Source organism: Leishmania major, chromosome 4, assembly GCF_000002725.2.
Source record: "Leishmania major strain Friedlin complete genome, chromosome 4".
Lineage (NCBI taxonomy): Eukaryota > Euglenozoa > Kinetoplastea > Trypanosomatida > Trypanosomatidae > Leishmania > Leishmania major.
Genome location: NC_007245.2, coordinates 171,813 through 190,710, shown reverse-complemented (window position 1 = coordinate 190,710; position 18,898 = coordinate 171,813). Strand labels below are relative to the sequence as shown.

General features: G+C 61.7%; 5 protein-coding genes and 1 pseudogene across 5 annotated transcripts, besides 1 other annotated feature; all 6 read left to right on the top strand.

The window, feature by feature from the left end:
• Positions 1-449: 449 nt before the first annotated feature.
• On the top strand, positions 450-1,406 carry LMJF_04_0490 (conserved hypothetical protein; the record flags this gene model as incomplete). The annotated part of the gene is made up of 1 exon (XM_883489.1): positions 450-1,406. One exon carries the CDS (start codon positions 450-452, stop codon positions 1,404-1,406), a length of 957 nt encoding a protein of 318 aa, XP_888582.1.
• Positions 1,407-2,976: 1,570 nt separating this feature from the next.
• Positions 2,977-3,549, top strand: LMJF_04_0480 (putative ADP-ribosylation factor; the record flags this gene model as incomplete). The annotated part of the gene is made up of 1 exon (XM_883487.1): positions 2,977-3,549. One exon carries the CDS (start codon positions 2,977-2,979, stop codon positions 3,547-3,549), a length of 573 nt encoding a protein of 190 aa, XP_888580.1.
• A 672-nt stretch (positions 3,550-4,221) lies between these two features.
• On the top strand, positions 4,222-4,788 carry LMJF_04_0470 (60S ribosomal protein L11 (L5, L16); the record flags this gene model as incomplete). Its single annotated transcript, XM_883485.1, has 1 exon — positions 4,222-4,788. One exon carries the CDS (start codon positions 4,222-4,224, stop codon positions 4,786-4,788), a length of 567 nt encoding a protein of 188 aa, XP_888578.1.
• A 680-nt stretch (positions 4,789-5,468) lies between these two features.
• On the top strand, positions 5,469-8,808 carry LMJF_04_0465 (annotated as a pseudogene).
• Positions 5,469-8,808: a sequence feature.
• A 557-nt stretch (positions 8,809-9,365) lies between these two features.
• Positions 9,366-10,805, top strand: LMJF_04_0460 (putative adenylosuccinate lyase; the record flags this gene model as incomplete). The annotated part of the gene is made up of 1 exon (XM_883483.1): positions 9,366-10,805. The coding sequence occupies one exon, from the start codon at positions 9,366-9,368 to the stop codon at positions 10,803-10,805; it is 1,440 nt and encodes a 479-aa protein (XP_888576.1).
• A 4,130-nt stretch (positions 10,806-14,935) lies between these two features.
• On the top strand, positions 14,936-17,500 carry LMJF_04_0450 (putative calpain-like cysteine peptidase; the record flags this gene model as incomplete). Its single annotated transcript, XM_883481.1, has 1 exon — positions 14,936-17,500. The coding sequence occupies one exon, from the start codon at positions 14,936-14,938 to the stop codon at positions 17,498-17,500; it is 2,565 nt and encodes an 854-aa protein (XP_888574.1).
• Positions 17,501-18,898: the final 1,398 nt, after the last annotated feature.

Sequence of the window (18,898 nt, the reverse complement as noted above, 5' to 3'; positions counted from 1 at the left end):
GTGCACCACCTCAATCCCTGGAGTGCGATGGCGTGCACAGGCATCGGCCCCCCCCCTTCTCCTCTCCCTGTCCTCCGTGCGATGGGAACTCGTCAAACACGTCATGGTCGGCGACGTGGGTGCTTCCGTGTGTGCTCTTCCGGCTTCTCCCCGCTCGTGCCAACTCTTCCCCTTATCGCTCGATCCCTACACTCTTCCGGGTCTCTCTGCCGTGCTGCACCGCATGCGACCCCCCCCCCACACACACACACACGCACAGCTTTTCTTCAACTCCCCACAGTTGGCTCAGTCACGCCTCTGCCAGTGGCACCGGTGTAGCTCACGCACACACACACGCGTACAACAAGCAGCAGCAGCACCGCAGTCGCCCCTCTCATCGCCTCTGACACTTGCTGTCCGCCAATCGACCACCACCATCACCACCACCCGCAACCCTCCGCAGCGTAACCATGGCCAAGTCCAGCCGTTCGAAATGGAAGAAGATGCACCGCCGCCAGCGGGCGCAGGCGGAGGCGACGAACACGGTGAAGCGCATTTGCCTGCTGAACAAGAAGCTCAAGCTCACTGTCAAGGGCGGCATCAGTGCCGTGCCGCCGCAGGAGCCGGAGAAACGCTTCCACTTTCTCAACCCGGTGCTGGACTCGCGTGTGCCGAACACGCGCAAGAACCTGAACAACAACTACCGTGCTGAGCTGAACCACGTCGAGTACGACTACACAAAGCCCCTGAAGCTGGCGCCGCCGAAGACCAACATGTACGGCAAGACGGACGTAGACGCGCCGCACCCGATGACGGTGATGTACGAGACGATCGACGCCGACACGCCGTTGGCGGGTCACGCGCTGACCAAGGCGGACATGGAGCGGCTTGCGCGTCGGCAGGCGCAGCAGGAGAGTGAGGCGTCTGCCGCTGTGGCTGATGCGGAGAAGGATGCCAGCAAAGAAGACGGCGACAACGCTGACGACGGCCCGGAGGAATACGTATTCGGCATGGAAGACGCCGCGCCGCGTCGTGCGCGCGGGCAACACAAGACAAGTGCCAAGAAGAAGGGGTCTGTGGCGCCGAAGGCATTGAAGGGCGCCGCATCGGCCTCCGTCGGAGCCTCTTCATCCGTGTCGGAGACCGGCTCCAGCAGCCGCATGCTCGCAGCGGCGGCAGCCGCGATGACCAACGAAGAGGAAGAGGCCGATCATCGCACCCGTAATGGCGGCGTGACGGCGGTGAACAAGATTGCGAGCATGCAAACAATGCGAAAGAAGAACGGCACGATGGTCTCCGCCGGTGGTGCGTCGAAGATGAAGAAGGTGGGGCAGCTAGGCGGCTCGAGCGGCACCCGTGTTGTGAGCAGCGGCGGCAAGGTAGCGCGGAAGGACGTGGGCAACGCGAAGAGCGGCAGCAAGAGGTAGTAAGCGTAGGCTGTGGTGATGAATGAGCATTGTGCGATAGTGAGAAGGGGCTGGGAAGCCGAGCAGTTGGCGAGGTTCCGTGCGGATCGCCCCACCGACCAACAACACATGCCTGAGTGCAGCATACTTGCATCCAGATGTACGTGAGGCAGTAAGGGCAACGAAACCGAGGGGTCAGTGCTCATTACGGATTTCTTGCCAGGTCGAAGTGCCTGCGTGCGCCTGCCTGCCTGTGTGTGTGTGTGTGTGTGTGTGTGTGCCTTTGTTGATTTATTACCTTCTGTTCACGTATTAATGTCCCCGTATAAGTGATCTAAGCCCGACCTGCAGGTATCTCTCTCCCTCACGCTCCCTCAAGATTGGGTGTGGCCCTGTGTGTGTGTGTGTGTGTGTGTGTGTGTGTGTGTGTGTGTATGCACCTGTGAACCGCCATTGATGAACGCCGTCTCTCTCTCCCCTCGTCGTCCACAGCCTTTCTTTGTGCTTGTGTGCGGAAGCGTATGTGTAAGAGAGTCTCCTCGACACCATCGTCAGGCTATAGCCACATACACACACACACACACACACACGCCCATCCCTCCTCATGCCTCCTGCGATCTCATGCCGCTACAGCAAAGACTCGTAGCCCCATCCCCCCTCTCGCCCCCCTCTCCCCCTCCCTCGCTCTTGCCGTGCATGGTGTGTGTGTGTGTGTGTATGTGTGTGTGTATGTTGTTTGACACAGCGTCGCCACAACACGCGTGCGCGCGAATTTGTTGGATGCCGGTGTGCCTGCTCGTGCACCGGCGCGCTCTTTTGTTTCGAGCTTGTATATCGGGTTTTCGCACGCATCTACCCCGCGACTCAGCACGCGCTCGAGCCGCGCAAACTCAACGAATCATAGTAGCAGCCTGGCCTCCTCTCGTTCTCTGGCACTTCTCCCTTTCACATACACACACACACACGCACCTCAGCTTCACCGTCGCAGCGCCCTATCTTTCGCTCGCTCTTGCTCTCTTTCTCTTCGGCACACGTTACTCCTGTGGCCGCTGGCACCATCGCGCATGCGTGCGCCGGTGCGTACCCCTCCCACACACGCCTCTCTTACCTTTCACCCGTTGTTCTTTCGTTGTAGCGGCTGCTCTCTTAGCTGGATATCCGCCGGTGTCACCCGTCTCTTCCCCCCTCCCCTCCCGCAAGACCTGCGCGTGCGTGCACGTGTCAGCCTCGGCGGGTTTGTGTTCGCCGATCTAAACACTCTCTGCTCGCTTGCTTCCTCGACGTTTTCCTCTCCCCCACCACTCTCCTTCTTCCTCTGAGGCGTGTGTGTGTGTGTGTGTGTGCGTGGGTGGGTGGGTGAGTCTTTCACTATTGATTGTTGTTTTCTCTGGCGTGCTCGCCCCTCCCTGTGCGCCTGCGTACGCGCGACCGTCACTGCTTGTCTTCTTGGACTTCCCTCCTGCTCCACTTCCGTTTCTGTCTTTGGCCTGTGTGCTGCCGTGTGTGTGCCTCTGTGTGTGTGTGTGTGTGTGCGCGCGCGCTTGCTCCCCTCCCCTCCTCCCTCTCCTCCCCTCCTTTCCCCCGAGCAACGATGGGCAACGTCTTTTCCAGCTGGTTCGAGGGCCTCTTCAGCAATAAAAACGCTAGCATCGTCATGGTCGGCCTCGATGCAGCCGGCAAGACAACCATTTTAGATAAACTGAAGCTCGGCGCCTCGCGCGAGACGGTGCCGACGATCGGCTTCCACGTGGAGACGGTGGACTACCGCAACGTGACGTTTCACCTGTGGGACGTCGGTGGGCAGAAGCGGCTGCGCGCGCTGTGGAAGATGTACTACGAAGGTGCCAACGCCGTTATCTTCGTCGTCGACAGCAATGATCGCGCGCGCATCGGCGAGGTGCGTGAAGAGCTGCGGACGCTCTTGTCAGACCCGCTGCTGGCCGGCGCAGCATTACTGGTGCTGTGCAACAAGCAAGACCTGCCGCATCGGCTGACGCCTGCGGAGCTCGTAGAAGGGTTAGGCTTTCGTGACCTCTCCGACAACGGCCTGGGACGCTACCTGGCCGGCCACAAGTGGTACGTGCAAGGATGCTGTGCTCATACAGGTGACGGCTTATACGAAGGGCTGGACTGGATGTGCTCTCACCTCCCAGACAATGTTTAGCGCGAGGCGGAGGGCCCGTGCACTTGGAGTGAGAGGAATAACGTGCGAAAGCTCCCCGTGAGCCTGCATGTCTGACGGTGTACGCGTATTCGAGCTTGCCTTCCCCACTTACTGCCATGATTGCCCTCTTCCTCTTGCCAGTGCCACACCCCCGCGGATGGCGTCATGGCCGCCTCCGCCTGCACGCCTGCCTTGTTCCTGATATTTGCGGCTGCGTTCTTGTGTGAGAGAGGAGGCGAAGGCCTCCCCCTCCCTCCCTCCCTCTCTCTCTCTCTCCATCGCTGCGCGCCTATTCACTTCTCTGTCCGTGTGTCTCTGCGAGGGTGCGTGCGTCCATGCCTCCTCTCACAGGATGGTGCGCGCGCACGCACACACACACACACACATACGCACCTCCGCCCTAAACCCCCGTTGCCTCGCTCCTTCTCTCTTCTCTCCCTCTCACACACACGCACCAACGCTCCTCCCACCCTCCACCACTCCATTCCACACCTCTTCGCGTTACGTGCGTGGACCCGCTGCGTGGCACCTATTCACGCCCTCCTCCCCCCCCCCCTCACCGCCATCCCCCACTTCAACGAACACACAAACACACGACGCACACCTCAGAGAAGTCGAAACCGTCTAACTTCTTGTTTTTCCCGTAATACCCCCACCCACCGCCTGGAAACGATGGTCGCCGAGAGCAAGGCTGCGAACCCCATGCGGGAGATCGTCGTGAAGAAACTCTGCATCAACATTTGCGTTGGTGAGAGCGGTGATCGCTTGACGCGTGCCTCGAAGGTGCTCGAGCAGCTGTGCGAGCAGACCCCGGTGCTCTCCCGCGCTCGCCTGACCGTGCGCACGTTCGGCATCCGTCGTAACGAGAAGATCGCCGTGCACTGCACCGTCCGCGGCAAGAAGGCCGAGGAGCTGCTGGAGAAGGGCCTCAAGGTGAAGGAGTTCGAGCTGAAGAGCTACAACTTCGCCGACACCGGCTCCTTCGGCTTCGGCATCGACGAGCACATTGATCTCGGCATCAAGTACGACCCCTCCACCGGTATCTACGGCATGGACTTCTACGTCGTCCTCGGCCGCCGTGGTGAGCGAGTGGCGCACCGCAAGCGCAAGTGCAGCCGCGTCGGCCACTCCCACCACGTCACCAAGGAGGAGGCGATGAAGTGGTTCGAGAAAGTCCACGACGGTATCATCTTCCAGGCCAAGAAGAAGAAGAAGATGATCCGCCGCCGCCGCCGTTAAGCAGCCCCTACGATGATGAGCGAATACGTGGTCGGGGGAAGGCAGAGGGCAGTGGTGCTCTGCACGTGCTTGGGCACCGTGTCTTCTTAGACGAGTAGACGGTGCCGGGTGGGGGAAGGTGGAGGGGGGAAGAGAGTTTGGGCGATGAGGGAGTCGAGGCATAGCACACGCTTATGTGGCTGTCTGCATGTAGGGTATGCCGATCTCGGTGAGCTCAGCTCTTGCAGGCGCATACCCTACATTGACCCGCTGCCGCGTGTGTGTGCTGTCCATTCTCTCCACCCCACCTCCACTCGTACTGTTGCCTCATCTCTGAGCGGGTCGCCTGCGCTCCTTCCTCCGCCCCTCTTCCTCGCCGTCTCCATCAGTCAAGTGCATCGGGCCGCCGCGACGTCTGGCCGCTGTTCGTTGGTGCATTTCCGGCAGCGACGGCGTTGCGTCGGTGTGTGTGTGTGTTTGTGTGTGTCTCTCTCTCGGACACACGGCACGTATGCGAGAGCGCGATGGGGAATTCGCTGGACAGTGTGTGCGTGCATGCATGCGCACTCGAGAGCCTTTCGTCCCACCACCCTCCGCGTGCACGCGTATCGATGCCTGCGTGCATGCGTGTGTGGTGGGTGGTGGGTGGGGGAGGGTGTTGCTTCTCTCTTACAATTTTTCTGTTGGTTTCCTCGTTTCTTCTTTCAACGGTACACCGCCACGAAAAGGAACAACAGCGGACGCGAGAGCATCCCCGCCTCTGCATCGGCGACCCGATGCAGATGAGGATGAGGATGAGGATGCGGATGGAAAGGGGAGGAGGAGGAAGAGGAGGAAGAGGAGGAGGCGATGATCGTTCATGGCGGCCGGCATGGAAATCGGGTGAAGGGAGGAAGGAAGGCGTGACGCGCGTAAACGCACATGTCCCTCCTTCTCTCTCCCTGTATGTATGTGCGTGTGTGTGTGTGTGTGTGTGTGCCCAACGCATAGAACGCCATCATCACCTCCAACTCCCCCCCCCTCCCCCGCCCGCCTCTTCTTTCCGTTTGGATGCTGCGATGGGGTGCGTTGGGAGGTTGCCTGACCGATACTTCAGCCGCATCGAGGCTCAGCAGCTGCTTGAGGAGCTGGTGTGTGTGTGTGTGTGTGTGTTTCAAAACGGCTCCGTTTACCTGCCGCACCCTTCACCACCACCCATCACCCCTCACTCGGCATGGATGCACACTGCTACACCCTTCTCTCTCCTTTCCGCTCCTTCTGCAACCCGTCATGGTGACGCTCTTCCATGTCGAGCATCCGTGAAAAGGGCTCTCACCGGGACATGCACGCCGCGCGTGCTCCAACATTGCCATCATCGACTTTGCGTCCTCCCGCCCACCTCATCTCACGCTCGATCCTTCACACTCTGTGTATGCGTGCAAGCCTGCCATCATGCCCTTCTCCAACGTCTCCGCGGAGGAGGCGCGTGCTCTCTGCGAGCTCGCCGAACGGCGGCAGGTGTCTTGCAAGACAACGGCCTCTGTGGGCAGCAGCACCGTCTACACAGAGAGCGAAAGCAGTGCGAACATCGACACCCTCTTCCTCGATGCGGTGGTGGGCATCGTCGAGGCGGTGCGCATGCGCTACGCGATGACGCACGTGTGCGACACGGCCACGACCGCCACGGGGTCGACAGAAAATGGCAAGCGAAATCAAGTGAACGTCGGTGCCAGCGGGGGGTGCGCCGACAGTGGAGCTGCCGTACCCGTTCCCGTCGCTGTTTCTGCACACGCCTCGAGCGTACGTGCACCTTCACCGTCGACGCACCCATGCATCTGGCTGCTCACCATCACCCGCAAGCGAGGGGGTGAACGCGGCAAGCGACGGGCCCTGTGCCGACGACGCGCTTGCCCTCAGCAATGCCCACTGCACACCTGGCATGCCACCTACGCCTCTCTTGTACAAGAACGCGTCTGTCGGCACAGCCTCACACGCGACGACGCACGAGCAAGCCGCCGTGCACAGCGCGAAGGACAGCCGGATGCAGCCGGCGCCGTTACCGTATGACAGCCTTGCTCGGTTCCCGCCGCAGCTTCATCGCAACACATCCGCCGTGCTGCACAACCCGGCCTTGGACAGCGCGCGCCGGATGGTGAACGTGTCGCTCACGCCAGAGCCGATGGGGAGGGCAGAATTGGTGGCCGCGAGCGACAAGTCTGCGTCTCCGTCGTCGTCGTCGTCGGTGCAGGAGATGGTGCAGGTGGTGTTACAAGGCGAGGCCGGCGTCCATGACGGAAACCAGGAGCTGCTGCGTAGCCGAGGAACGCATGCTGCAACCTGCAGCACCGGACAAAGCAGCTCTCAGCGAGGCACCGCTGCTTTTCAGCCCCGACGCAGCGTCGTGCGCGTCGGCCGCGTGTGGGGTGGTACTGCAGGAAGGGTGGAAGCCGCTGATAGCCTCCTTTGCTGCGGCTGCGACAGCTGTTGTGGATGCCTGTCCGCAAGCGATGGGCACCGTCGCAGGTGCGAGACGTTTGTCGTTGTCGTTTTCGTTGTTGTTGTTGTGGAGCGCGTGTGGGCGCATCACTTTCTGCTGCCATGTGGCCCACCTCGACCGCGAGGACGGCGTTGCGGAGATGCGGCGTCGGCTCGTGTGGGAAAACGTCGTGTCCTCCGTCTTTCACGCGGTGCACCAACACTACGCGACGTGCATGACCGCCGCCAGCGTTCGGGGAATCCATGAAGACAGCGACGACACCGCCTCCTGTACGGCTGCCGTCATGGTGCTGAAGGACACGCTGGCGCGCTTTTGGAGCGCGGTGGCGCCGCCGGCAGACCCCGCGTCCACGCCGCCTCGCCCGTGCCCACCCCTACCAACCCGCACCTTCTGGCAGAGGAAGCTCATCTCAACAGATCTCACCCGCAGATCACGAGCTCGGCCACCGCGACGACCTCGCGCACGCTCAATGTCTCCCACCGCCTCCGCGAGGATGGTTTGTGTTTCTGGTCTTTCAACACCACCTTCAGCCCTGGTGCGTCGATCCAGATGGTCGGCGGCGTTATGCCTACCCCATGACATGGGGGCTGTTGCTGAGCGTGGCGACGGGGCACAGTTGGCCCGCCACCGTGCACCCCGGCACCCGCGCGTACCCACTTCGCGAAATTCGATCTCTCTCCGTGGAAAACGACTACCAATGGGTAACACCACTGTCCTCCGATGCGCTGCACGGTGCGCGCCGTGCATCGACTGATGTTGGACGCGCAGGCGGGCTGCAGCTCGCGTGCAACATCGTGCCCTCCACTACTGTCGCGCAGCGCGTGAAGAAGAGTGCGGCGTCGACGCCGCCGTCGCTGAGGCTGTGGTCCGCGCTAGACTCCCTCGCCACACCATCCAGCGGCGCGGTGCGTGATCGAGAGGCAGTCTCACGGCAAGAGACGACGACTCCGACTACCAAGTCGGTGACGGTCACCGCCCACTCCCCGGCGGCGACGGCCACGGTGACCTTGGCCTCGTAGGTGCGGACGCTGCTGAGCCGGCAGGAGGCATGGTGGGCGCGGGTACGGCGTTGCCAGATGGCGCCATCTGAAGCCTGTACTTTTGGCCACGCAGGCGCCACCGACGGCTTCATCGGCACACAAGCGGGTTCTCCCGTTGCTACTGCGGTGCCGCACCTCGTTCGCCAGGCCGTCTCCTGCACACCGGCATCCGCAAGAGGACGAGGAGGACGGCGGGGGCAACGACGACGACAACGACGGTAGAGGCTCCCTCGTGCACGGGAGCAGCATTGATGCGGCGGTGGTGCGCACGCTGCTTTCACGTTCGCGGGAGAGCCTCCTGCAGGGGTCCACCACTCCGCACTGTGAGCCGCCAGACTTCTGCGACCACGCTCGCGACGGGCTCCTGTGGCGGGCGAGCGTGCGGCCTGCAGATGTCTTTGTCGAGGGCACGGATGGTCTGTACATTGAGTGACAGAGTATCGCGAAGGCAGGTGGGAGAAGGCCTTGCAGGCGCCTCTCTGCATGTGGCTCCCGCGCCTCCCTCCCTCACTCTGTGTGTGTGTGTGGGGGGGGGGGGGGAAGAAGCCAAGCAGAGCCTCCCCCCCCCCCTCTTCATCCCTGCCAACGCCGCACCACCCCTGGCCGCGACAGGGTCAGGTCCCGGATGGTGCTGCGACAGTGCGCGCGTCTGTGCTACCCATGTGCTGGGCAGAGCGCCCGCGTGAGTCGGGCGTGTCTCCTTCGGGCTCCCGCTGCCCACCGGTGGGTGGGTCGGAGGCAACCTGCGAGGCGGAGGGGTGGGGGGTCAGGGGGGCCGCGCGCTCAGCTGACCGGGACGGCGCACGGCTGTCACACGCGGAAACATCCCTGAGGCACCGTACTCACCGTTGGGAGGGAGGAGCCACACGACTTTGTGAGGACGTGGATGGATGCAGGGATTCCTACTGCCTGTTCCACAGCCCATCGAGCACCCTCCCGTCCCGCGCGCTCTCTTGCAGAGCTCACGTGTGTACTCACGCAAGCATCATCATCTCTTCGCCCACTCTCGCTCCTCCTCCCTTCTCGTTCCTGCTCCGTGCAGGATCAATTTTTTTGTTCGGAATAGTTGAGCACGCAGAACAATGTCACTGCCTTCGGCACAAGAAGCGGCGGCGCCATCTGTGACCACGACGGCACACAAGGCCCCTGCGGAGATCAGTCAAGACAACCCCCTCTACTCGCTCTCTCCTCTCGATGGTCGCTACAAGCGTGACACGGCCGCGCTGCGCGCCTACTTCTCCGAATACGCGTTATTCAAGTATCGCGTGCAGGTGGAGGTGCTGTACTTCCAAGCGCTGTGCAAGGAGGTGCCGGTGATCACGCAGCTTCGCGGCGTCACAGATGCGCAGCTGGAGAAGCTGCGGGCAACCACCTTCGAGAACTTCACAGTGGACGATGCCCGGATGATAAAGGACATTGAGGCGGTCACGAACCACGATATCAAGGCAGTGGAGTACTACCTGAAGGACAAGATGTCTGCCTGCGGCCTCGAGGCCGAAAAGGAGTTCATCCACTTTGGGCTAACGTCGCAGGACATCAACAACACCTCGATTCCGATGCTCCTGCGCGACGCTCTGCACCACCACTACATCCCAACGCTGGATCAGCTGATCGCGCACCTCAAGAGCAAGCTGCCTGAGTGGGATGTCCCGATGCTGGCCCGGACGCACGGCCAACCGGCGAGCCCGACGAACTTGGCGAAGGAATTCATGGTGTGGATTGAGCGGCTGGAAGAGCAGCGGACGATGCTGCTGAGCATCCCAAACACAGGCAAGTTCGGCGGCGCTACCGGCAACTTCAACGCGCACCTCTGTGCGTACCCTGGCGTAAACTGGCTGGAGTTTGGGGAGCTCTTCCTGAGCAAGTACCTTGGCCTTCGCCGCCAGCGCTACACAACTCAGATCGAGCACTACGACAACCTCGCCGCCATCTGCGATGCGTGCGCGCGGCTGCACACAATCTTGATGGACCTGGCCAAGGACGTGTGGCAGTACATTTCACTCGGCTACTTTGATCAGAAGGTGAAGGCGGGCGAAGTCGGCAGCAGCGCGATGCCGCATAAGGTGAACCCGATCGACTTCGAGAACGCTGAGGGCAACCTGGGCATGAGCAACGCCGTCCTCGGTTTTCTTTCAGCGAAGTTGCCCATCTCCCGTCTGCAGCGCGACCTCACAGACAGCACGGTGCTGCGCAACCTCGGCGTTCCGCTTAGCCACGCCCTCATCGCGTTTGCCTCCCTGCAACGCGGCATCGGCAAGCTCCTTCTCAACAAGGACGTCATCGCCGCGGACCTAGAGGGCAATTGGGCTGTCGTGGCGGAGGGCATCCAGACCGTGCTGCGCCGGGAGGGCTACCCGAAGCCGTACGAGGCGCTCAAGGACCTGACGCGCGGCAACGCGCATGTTACGGAGGAGACGGTGCACCGCTTCATCCAGCAGCTCGAGGGCATCACAGAGGAGGTGCGGCAGGAGCTGCTCGCCATTACGCCCTTCACGTACGTGGGCTACACGGCGCGTCCCTGAGAGAACGAGAAAAGGAAGCGCGACAGTCTTGGGAGCCCCGTGGTGAACCGAAGAGCCGCGTGCGCGCGGGGGGAGGAATAGACGTGGTACTGTTGCTGTCTGTTGTACACGTCAGCGGCGAAGCGGGGCTGCATTAAGGGTGAGCGCAACGGCCCCCTTGTCTCTGGCAGGGGGTGGAGAGGGGGGTGGGGTCGTCGCTGAGCTGAGGTGAATAAGAACCGTCGTTGTCGTCTCTCTCAGCAGCAGCAGTTGCAGCCTTACTAGCGTGCTGCGGAGAGAGATGCAGCGGCGAGGTTTGATCATCTCTCCTCAATCCACCTTCTGCACCGTTCATCACCTCTGGCGCACACACACATACACATACACACTCCTCCCTCCCGCTAAGGCACACATGCATATAGCAGCAGCAGCAGCGGCGGCGGCGGTTCTACTTGAACCTCTGCTGTCCGCTCTTAGTTTCCTTGCCGCACACATGCCGTGCCAAGGCTACATGTATGTTTTTTCTTTTTTTTTGAGGCCTTTCGTTTGTTTTAGCAGTGGAAGTCGTGAGAGGCACGCCGGGTATGCGTGTACCCCTTGTCGGGTGAGGCGCGAGGGAGGTGGGGGGGGGGTGCGTGAGCCCTGATGATGTGTGTGCACCCGCACAGGCAACAGAACCAGTGACCTCCCCTAGTGGACGTCGGTTGCGTTCCTGCCATTGTATCCTGCCCCGAGGAGGAGGAGGAGTACGCGCATGCGATTTTCTGCGCGCGATGTCTCTGTGATGTATGGTGCCTAACGCCACTCGCCAACTTCGGGAAGAGGGGGGGAGCGGGAAAGACAAAGGCGTTGCTCTGACAGCAATGTACACGGCATCAATGACGCACCGCCTGAGTGCCGCGCCGGTGGAGACAGCGAAGTGGCAGAAGTGGCTATCCATGCCGAATGAACGCCTGAAGCCACAACGCCTGACTACCGTTTGCTGGAGTGGCAAGCGGGGGTGTGGCGGCGGCGGCGGCGGCGGCGGTGACTGTCCCGCCACCCTCGCTGTCTCTCTCTCTCTCACTCTCTCATCTCTCTGCTGTTGATCAGTGCGCCACCGTGCAGACAACGACCTCTGCAATTCTGCAGAGAGGCACCCGCGTATGTGAGTGGACTCGCTGCCACCACCACCACCACCACCACCCTTATTCTCTCTCTCTCTGGCCCACCCGCTACTCACCGTGTACGCACACCCGCAGAGACGCACACACGCACCGGCACCACCTTCCTCGCCGAACCATGCAACGCCACCGGCATGAAGTACGCGCGGAGGGCGGGGATGGTGCACGTGAGCGAAGATCAAACAAGGCGGCTCGCACGGATGGCTGTTGCGGCGGCAGTGTCGTTTGGTTAGTCCGTGGTGCGTCACTGTCAGCTCTCGCTTGCTCTCCGTAAACCGCCGTCGACGTCGCCACCACCGTCGGTTGCGCGATGACCCGCCCAGCGCCACAGATGGCGACTAGTCTCGTCGCTTGGCCCGGACGCAGCGCGACGAGGCGGTGCGGAGGACGCTCTTCCCTCACTCCATCTACTGCATCTCCGCTAGGAGGGTGCTCGATCTGATCCGCAACTCTCAATATAGCATGGTCGTCCCCGGCGCGAACTCACTCGGCTTGAGGCTCGGCATCAAAGCCTTGTGTAGTTGTCATCATCGTCATGAACGCCTTCGTGGCCCAGCGTATCTCGCACGCCATCTGCATGACGCTCATGTTCACCGGCACCATCGTAGGCGAGCTCATCGTGCACCTCGTCGGCGACGTTGGTCACGGCAACGACACCACCTTGCTCGTCGTCTTTCGGATTGGCATCGCCTTCATGGGGACATCCTACTCCTACGGCGAGACGGTGGACTTGTTGTTTGTGCAGCGCTACCCGCCGCACAGTGTCGTCACGGGGGGAAGGGGAGGGGTACGGGTATCTCCGGCGCCATCACGCTTCCGGTGGCGGTCGCCCACTAGTTTATCTTCACGACGGGCCTCCTCGCACCGCACAATGTGGTGGCGGTGGCCTACGCGGACGGCCGTCGGCCACCCGAGGCGGGTGCTCCTGCACAGCGGCTTGGAGGGGGCAAGATGGCTGAGGTGGAGGTGATAGGCTCCGCGGTTGTGATGAGAGACCTCGCGTACATGATTGCCATGAACCCGCGCGGGTTGTTCCGGTAAGCGATCCCGTGCCAGCCCCTGGGACGCGGATGCCATGGAAGCCGTCGTGTACATTGCCGAAGAGGTGGCGCACTTTATGGCGCTGTTCGGCTGCTGCTGCAAGGTGTGGTGGGAGGGCAGCTTCCGGGTGGCCGGCCTCCACACAATCACGTAGGTGTCTTATCAACTTGCCCCCCCCATCTCCCGTAGCTTGCTGATGCGTATTATCATGCGATGGATCGGTGTTATCTAGATCATTCCGATCGCGAGCACCGTTGGCTGGCTCGCGCTGGCCAAGGCGAAGCTCATCTCCATCCTCACGAGCCGGTCTGCCGAGACGAGGGTTGCCACTCTTGCTCTTCGCCTGAATACTGCTTGGCGGTGTGCCGTAAAGTGGGCGTGTTCTTCCTTCCCCTGTGTCGCGGCAGGGCACGGCAGCAGTGCGAGGGGAGGATGCGCTGATTCACAAGTGCCTTGAGGAGTTGTCTTTCGGTTTGGAATGGCAACGACGGCGAAGCAGCTAGGACGACGAGTGGTCCGGAGGTGGTGGTCAAGACGGCGGCGACGGGCACCCCACATGCGGCGTACCTCACGGCCCGAGACGAGGACGGTTGTATCTGTCTCCGTTGCTGCCGATGGCAATCCTTTTACGACGAAAGAGGGAAGAGAGCATCCCGCACAGCGACAGCGACGAGAACATTGGGGGGGGGGGGCGACGGGGGCGCCAATGCGGATGACCACGGCGCCCGGACGGCGAACCTGACGCTGGGTGTGCACGGCTGGGATAGCCGGCCGTGCACACCCAGCGTGACGAAGAAGAAATCCGAGTCGAATCCGCCGCGCCATGGTCAGCATTCTGCATCAGCACCCATCCTTGACATGATTTCCGTGGGCACGATCTTGTCGATCGAGTCCACGCTTGTTCAGGGGTGGAGGCACCCCGGACAAGCGCGCCATCGCGCTCTCCACCGTTCGCCTGACGGTATGCCGCCCCACTCGTGAAACCCGCGAGAAGAGAGAGGGAGAGGGTGGTTGACGGAAACGAGAAGTTTTAAAGAGTGCTGATGGGCGTGGTCGCCCCCTCCCCCTCATTGGTCCTTCCCGGATGTTCTGTTCCGTGTGTGCTTGGGCATGCGTGCGTGGGCGTGTCCAGATAGCTGCAAGCGAACGTGCCGCCTGCACGGCACGCATGCACGGGAGTAGACAACATCGAATCCAGTACCGCTGCATGGCAGCCCTACACATCGCTCTCCCGCGCCACCATCCGCCTCTGCGATTCGCATGGATGTGTCAGCGCCCCGCTCGCCAAGGGAAAACACAAAGGTACGGAGGAAGTCGCGGCGGATGCGGAGAGGAGGCGCGTGCCGGCGTGCGGGCAGCGACAGCCGTTTCTCGGCCACAACGCACACGCGCCATGCGAACACCGAGTCTGGTGCGCTTGCCCTTTTCTTGTTGAGGGAGGGGGAGGGGGCTCCTTTCTTTCCGTTCATTGTGTTCCCGTCGTGTTCTGATACGCTCCCGTGCGGTCTGTGCAGGTGTGCGCTGATCTGCTCCTCGCCCTCACGCGGTGCACCGCTTACGTTCTGTCTACCTCGGCCCCTCTCTTCCCTGTGTGCACCTACACACACACACACACACACACACACACAAATACACACATACAAACAACATATCGGCAGTCTCATCGCCTCATCCGCCCCCCCCCCTTCCTCCATCCTCTTCCCATCCACCACCACCACCACCACCCCTCCACACACACACACACACCGTCCCTCTTCCGCTCTCGCACACACGCACGCGCAGACGCGAAGAGCCGCACATCAAGCGACGAGTACAAGCGAAGGGGAACGAAGCGAGCGAACGTAGAAACCCGCGCGCGCAGGTGTCTGTTCAGCGCCTCCTCCTCCCCCCCCCCAAACACACACACGCACGCATACACACCTCCTTCACATCCTTAGCTCAGCAGCGATGTCGTACCCACCGACGGAAGTGGATGTGATCAGCAACGACAGCCTCTTCTCCGACTCTGTCGAGTTCGACGCAGCGGAGAAGCCGATCGCTGCCGAGGATGTCCATGGCGTTGCTGACCCGAACGACCAGCCGCTTGGGCACGACGACCGCGGCCTGCCCACGGATGATGCGGTAATGCGCGCCGGCTCCGGGTACCCTGAGGAAGAGCCGGCCGGGCCGCCGCCGGTAACGAATGCCTTTATGAAGCCACGCAAGACAGCGACGAAGCCGCCACGGGAGTGGGTGCCAGTGAACCTGCAGGTGCCCGAGGAAGACCCAGAGGACGAGTTCGACATTGGCACCGCGCAGAAGCCCGTGTACGAGAGCCCGGAAACCCCGGCGGCTACCGGTGGTGCTGCGGCGCCGAAGGTGCGGTTCGTGAACGGCGAGCCCGACATCACGGGTGAGGTGACGAACTGCTTCGAGGAGCCCGGGCTGCTCTACCGCATCGTCGATCGACCGAACAAGACGTGGGCCTTCTACAACGACAGCCGTTCCTTCGAGGTGCACGTGGTGTGCACGTTTGGGAAGCACAGCAAGATCACGCCGCTCGAAAACACGAAGATGACGCGTGATGAAAACACGGGCGAGTACGTGATGGAGTTGACCGTCTACCCTGGCGAGACGGAGCCCTTCATCAAGGGCTTCGTGAACGGCTTCGCGAGCAAGCTGAGCGCGCTGCCGCTGTCGCAGGAGTACTTCCAAGCTCGCAGCGAGGCACAGAATCAGCAGGTTGTGCAGGTGGAGATGGACGCCATCCGCGCCATCGCCGGCGACGAGACGGATGCGGAGCGCGTTCTGCAGATCTGCCTGGAGAACGGCCTGCCCTTTGTGGACCTCTCCTTTCCGCCTGTGCAGTCCTCCATCGAGTCTGGGGCGGCGAAGCCGTTCAAGCGGCTGCCGTGGGGCCGGCCGCGCATGTACGTGAAGCCGGAGCTGCACGACCAAATTCGACTCTTCCGCAACCGCATCTGTCCCGGCGAGGTCGAGCAGGGCGAGCTGGGCGACTGCTGGCTCATGTGCGCGGTGGCCACGCTGGCCGAGGATCCGACAGTGGTCATGCAGGTGTTCCGGCACCCGAAGGGCGCCGATTCGGCGCGGTGCGAGCGCGCTATCGGTGCGTACCGCGTGTCCTTCAACAAGAACGGTCTCTGGCGCAGCATCCTTGTGGATGACTACTTTCCTGTCATCGCCGGCGCGCCGGCCTTCGCGCACAGCCGCGACCTGTGCGAGCTGTGGCCGGCAGTTCTCGAGAAGGCGTTCGCCAAGATGCACGGCAGCTACGCTATGATCCAGTCCGGTGACCCGATGCACGCACTGACAGACATGACGGGTTTCCCGGCCATGCGCATCGATGAGATGGTCTCCAAGGCGACCGTGCACAGCGGCCGCGACCTGGAGTCGCGCATGATTCAGTGGCAAAGGAAGGGCTACCAGGCCATCCTCACGACGCCCGGCAAGGCGCCGGCGATCCCGGCGGAGGCGCAGAGCTCGCCGGACTTCTCCGACCAGCCCGAGATGGAGGAGGCGTTCGCCGGTACCGGCTTCCTGCCTGGCCACGCCTACTCCGTGCTGGACGTGAAGGAGTTCCAAAAGGGACAGATCCGCCTGATATGCCTGCGCAACCCGTGGGTGCACGGCAGCGGCTGGACGAGGGCGTGGGCGTGGGATGCCCTGGAGTGGCAGCAGCACCGCGATATCGCCACCGCGTGCGGCTTCAGCAAGCACAAGGGCGACACTAGCATCGTCTGGATGACCTTCGAGGATGCGCTCAAGTACTTCATCGGCGGTGGTGTGCTTTTCTGCGCGCGGGCAGCGCACGACGCGCGCGTGCCCATTACCTTCGCCGACTGCAAACCTGGCGCCGTCTTTCAGGTGTCGGTGAAGGCGCCCATGGACGTCACGTTCATCTTGTCGAACATGGACCACCGCGGCATGCACGTCGACGAGGCGGGTGCGGCCGAGTCTGACCCGAACAACATGGACTACCCGGCTGTGATGCTGTCGCTTGCCGCGCCGGTGCCCAAAGAGACGGACGTGTACCAGGTCGTGCAGAACTCCTCGACTGACATGACGCAGCCGTCGGACAACGCGTGGCTGTTCCTGCAGGCGCGCGAGATTGCCATGACGTGCCACCTGGAGCCGAGTACCGCGCCGTACCTGCTCATTCCGCGCCTCATGGAGGGCGACGAGACGGTCGGCAACGGCAACGGCGGAGGCGAGGACATGCGCGATTTTGTGCACCCGATCTACTACGTCAACGACTACGCCCACCTGTCCCGGAGCGCGTCAAGCGTGAAAGCGAAGGAGATTGCCGTGACCATCGGTTTCGAGGCGGATGGGGAGATCGGTGATAACGTCATCGTGGCCATGTGCAAGATAGGCGAGGGCAACGCCGTCTTTGAGAACTTCCCGAAGTTCCCGACGGACGACGTGGAGCCGCACGAGGAGGAGATGTACTTCCAGACCAAGGAGAGCAACTGCGGCTATGCGCAGGAGAAGGCCGGCACGGCCATCTGCTGAGATCGCCACAGGCCTCCTCCCAACAAGAAGGATTTTCCCTACGACTGTGCGTTAGGGATGTGTGTCTCAGAGAGAGAGAGAGCGAGACAAGGAAGGAGGGTGCGTGTGTGCGAGAATGCGATGAGCTTCAGCACAGCCGTCTTGTCCTTGTCAACGTCGGTTGAGTTCGGTGATGCTCGATGAAATGGGGTGGGCGACGCGACATAGCCAAAGTGATGCCAAGTATGGCGCCGTTGGAAGAGGGACAAGGAGGGAGGGAAGGAAGGAGGGAGGATGTTGGTGTTTGAGGAGGAGTGAGTGCGACTCTTTTCTCCGGAAGCACATCACGGTTTCTGGTGCTGCTCGCTTCCTCATACACCTACACGCCCGCCCGCATTCTCTCTCTACCTGTCTCTGTCACTCTCTTCCCTGGGATCCTATCTCTTCGCCTCCAGGTGTTTGGCAGCGGAGGAGCCCATCCAAGCACACCTGTGCGCACATAGGCGTGCGTGTGTGTGTGTGTGTGTGTGTGTGTGTGTGTGTGTGTCTTGCGTTCCATCACCACACCCCTGCACACCAACACACGCATCCCTCATCGCTTGCAGCCCCACTGTCGCAGATGACACCAAAAGAAGGAGCGGGGGGTACTTGCCCTCTCGTGCGGTCGCTCGAGGAGTGCTGCACCGGTCCTTTTCTGCCCCCCCCACTCCCACTCCCACTCCCTCTCCCTCTCCACCTCCTCCCCGATCGCGTGGCGACTTTCCTTCTCGAGCTGCTTCGCTCTCTGTTGTTGTTCACGTTTTGGTTGCACGGATGCCGGTGCCGGTTTGTCCATATATATATATATATATATGTATGTGTATATGTGTATGGATGGACGTGTGCACGCAGAAGTGTATACACAGGCATATATATATATATATACCATGTATATTCTATGTATACATCGAAGTCTCTCTGCATATGTGTATAGACGGGCGTGTGGGGGGTCAACAGCTTTGATGGGGGCGTGCCGTGCCTGTCTTTTTGTGCCTCCCTGGCTTGCCGTTGTTGTTGTTGCCCACCACCACCCCTTATCTTTGTACGGGTGGGTTTGTTTCGATTTGCCCGTCGCTGAGCTCCAGCTCATCCGCCCACCTCCTCCCACCCACCCACCCACCCCTCTCTCTCCATCACCCTCCATCTGTGTGTTTCTGCACGTCTGTCTGTGTGCACTTAAACAGAAACCAGTCGACGTGGCACTGCTCTTGTCCCTCTCCCCTCCTCCTCCCAGCCCCACCCCTCCCTACCAACACTCACCTCAACCCTTACCACCCTCTCCCACTCACCCACGCCGCTGCCTCTCGTCAGCCTTCAAGTGACAGTGTTCAGCGGGAGAGACGGCTGAGGTGAAGAATTGGTGGTGTTCGCCTACAATGT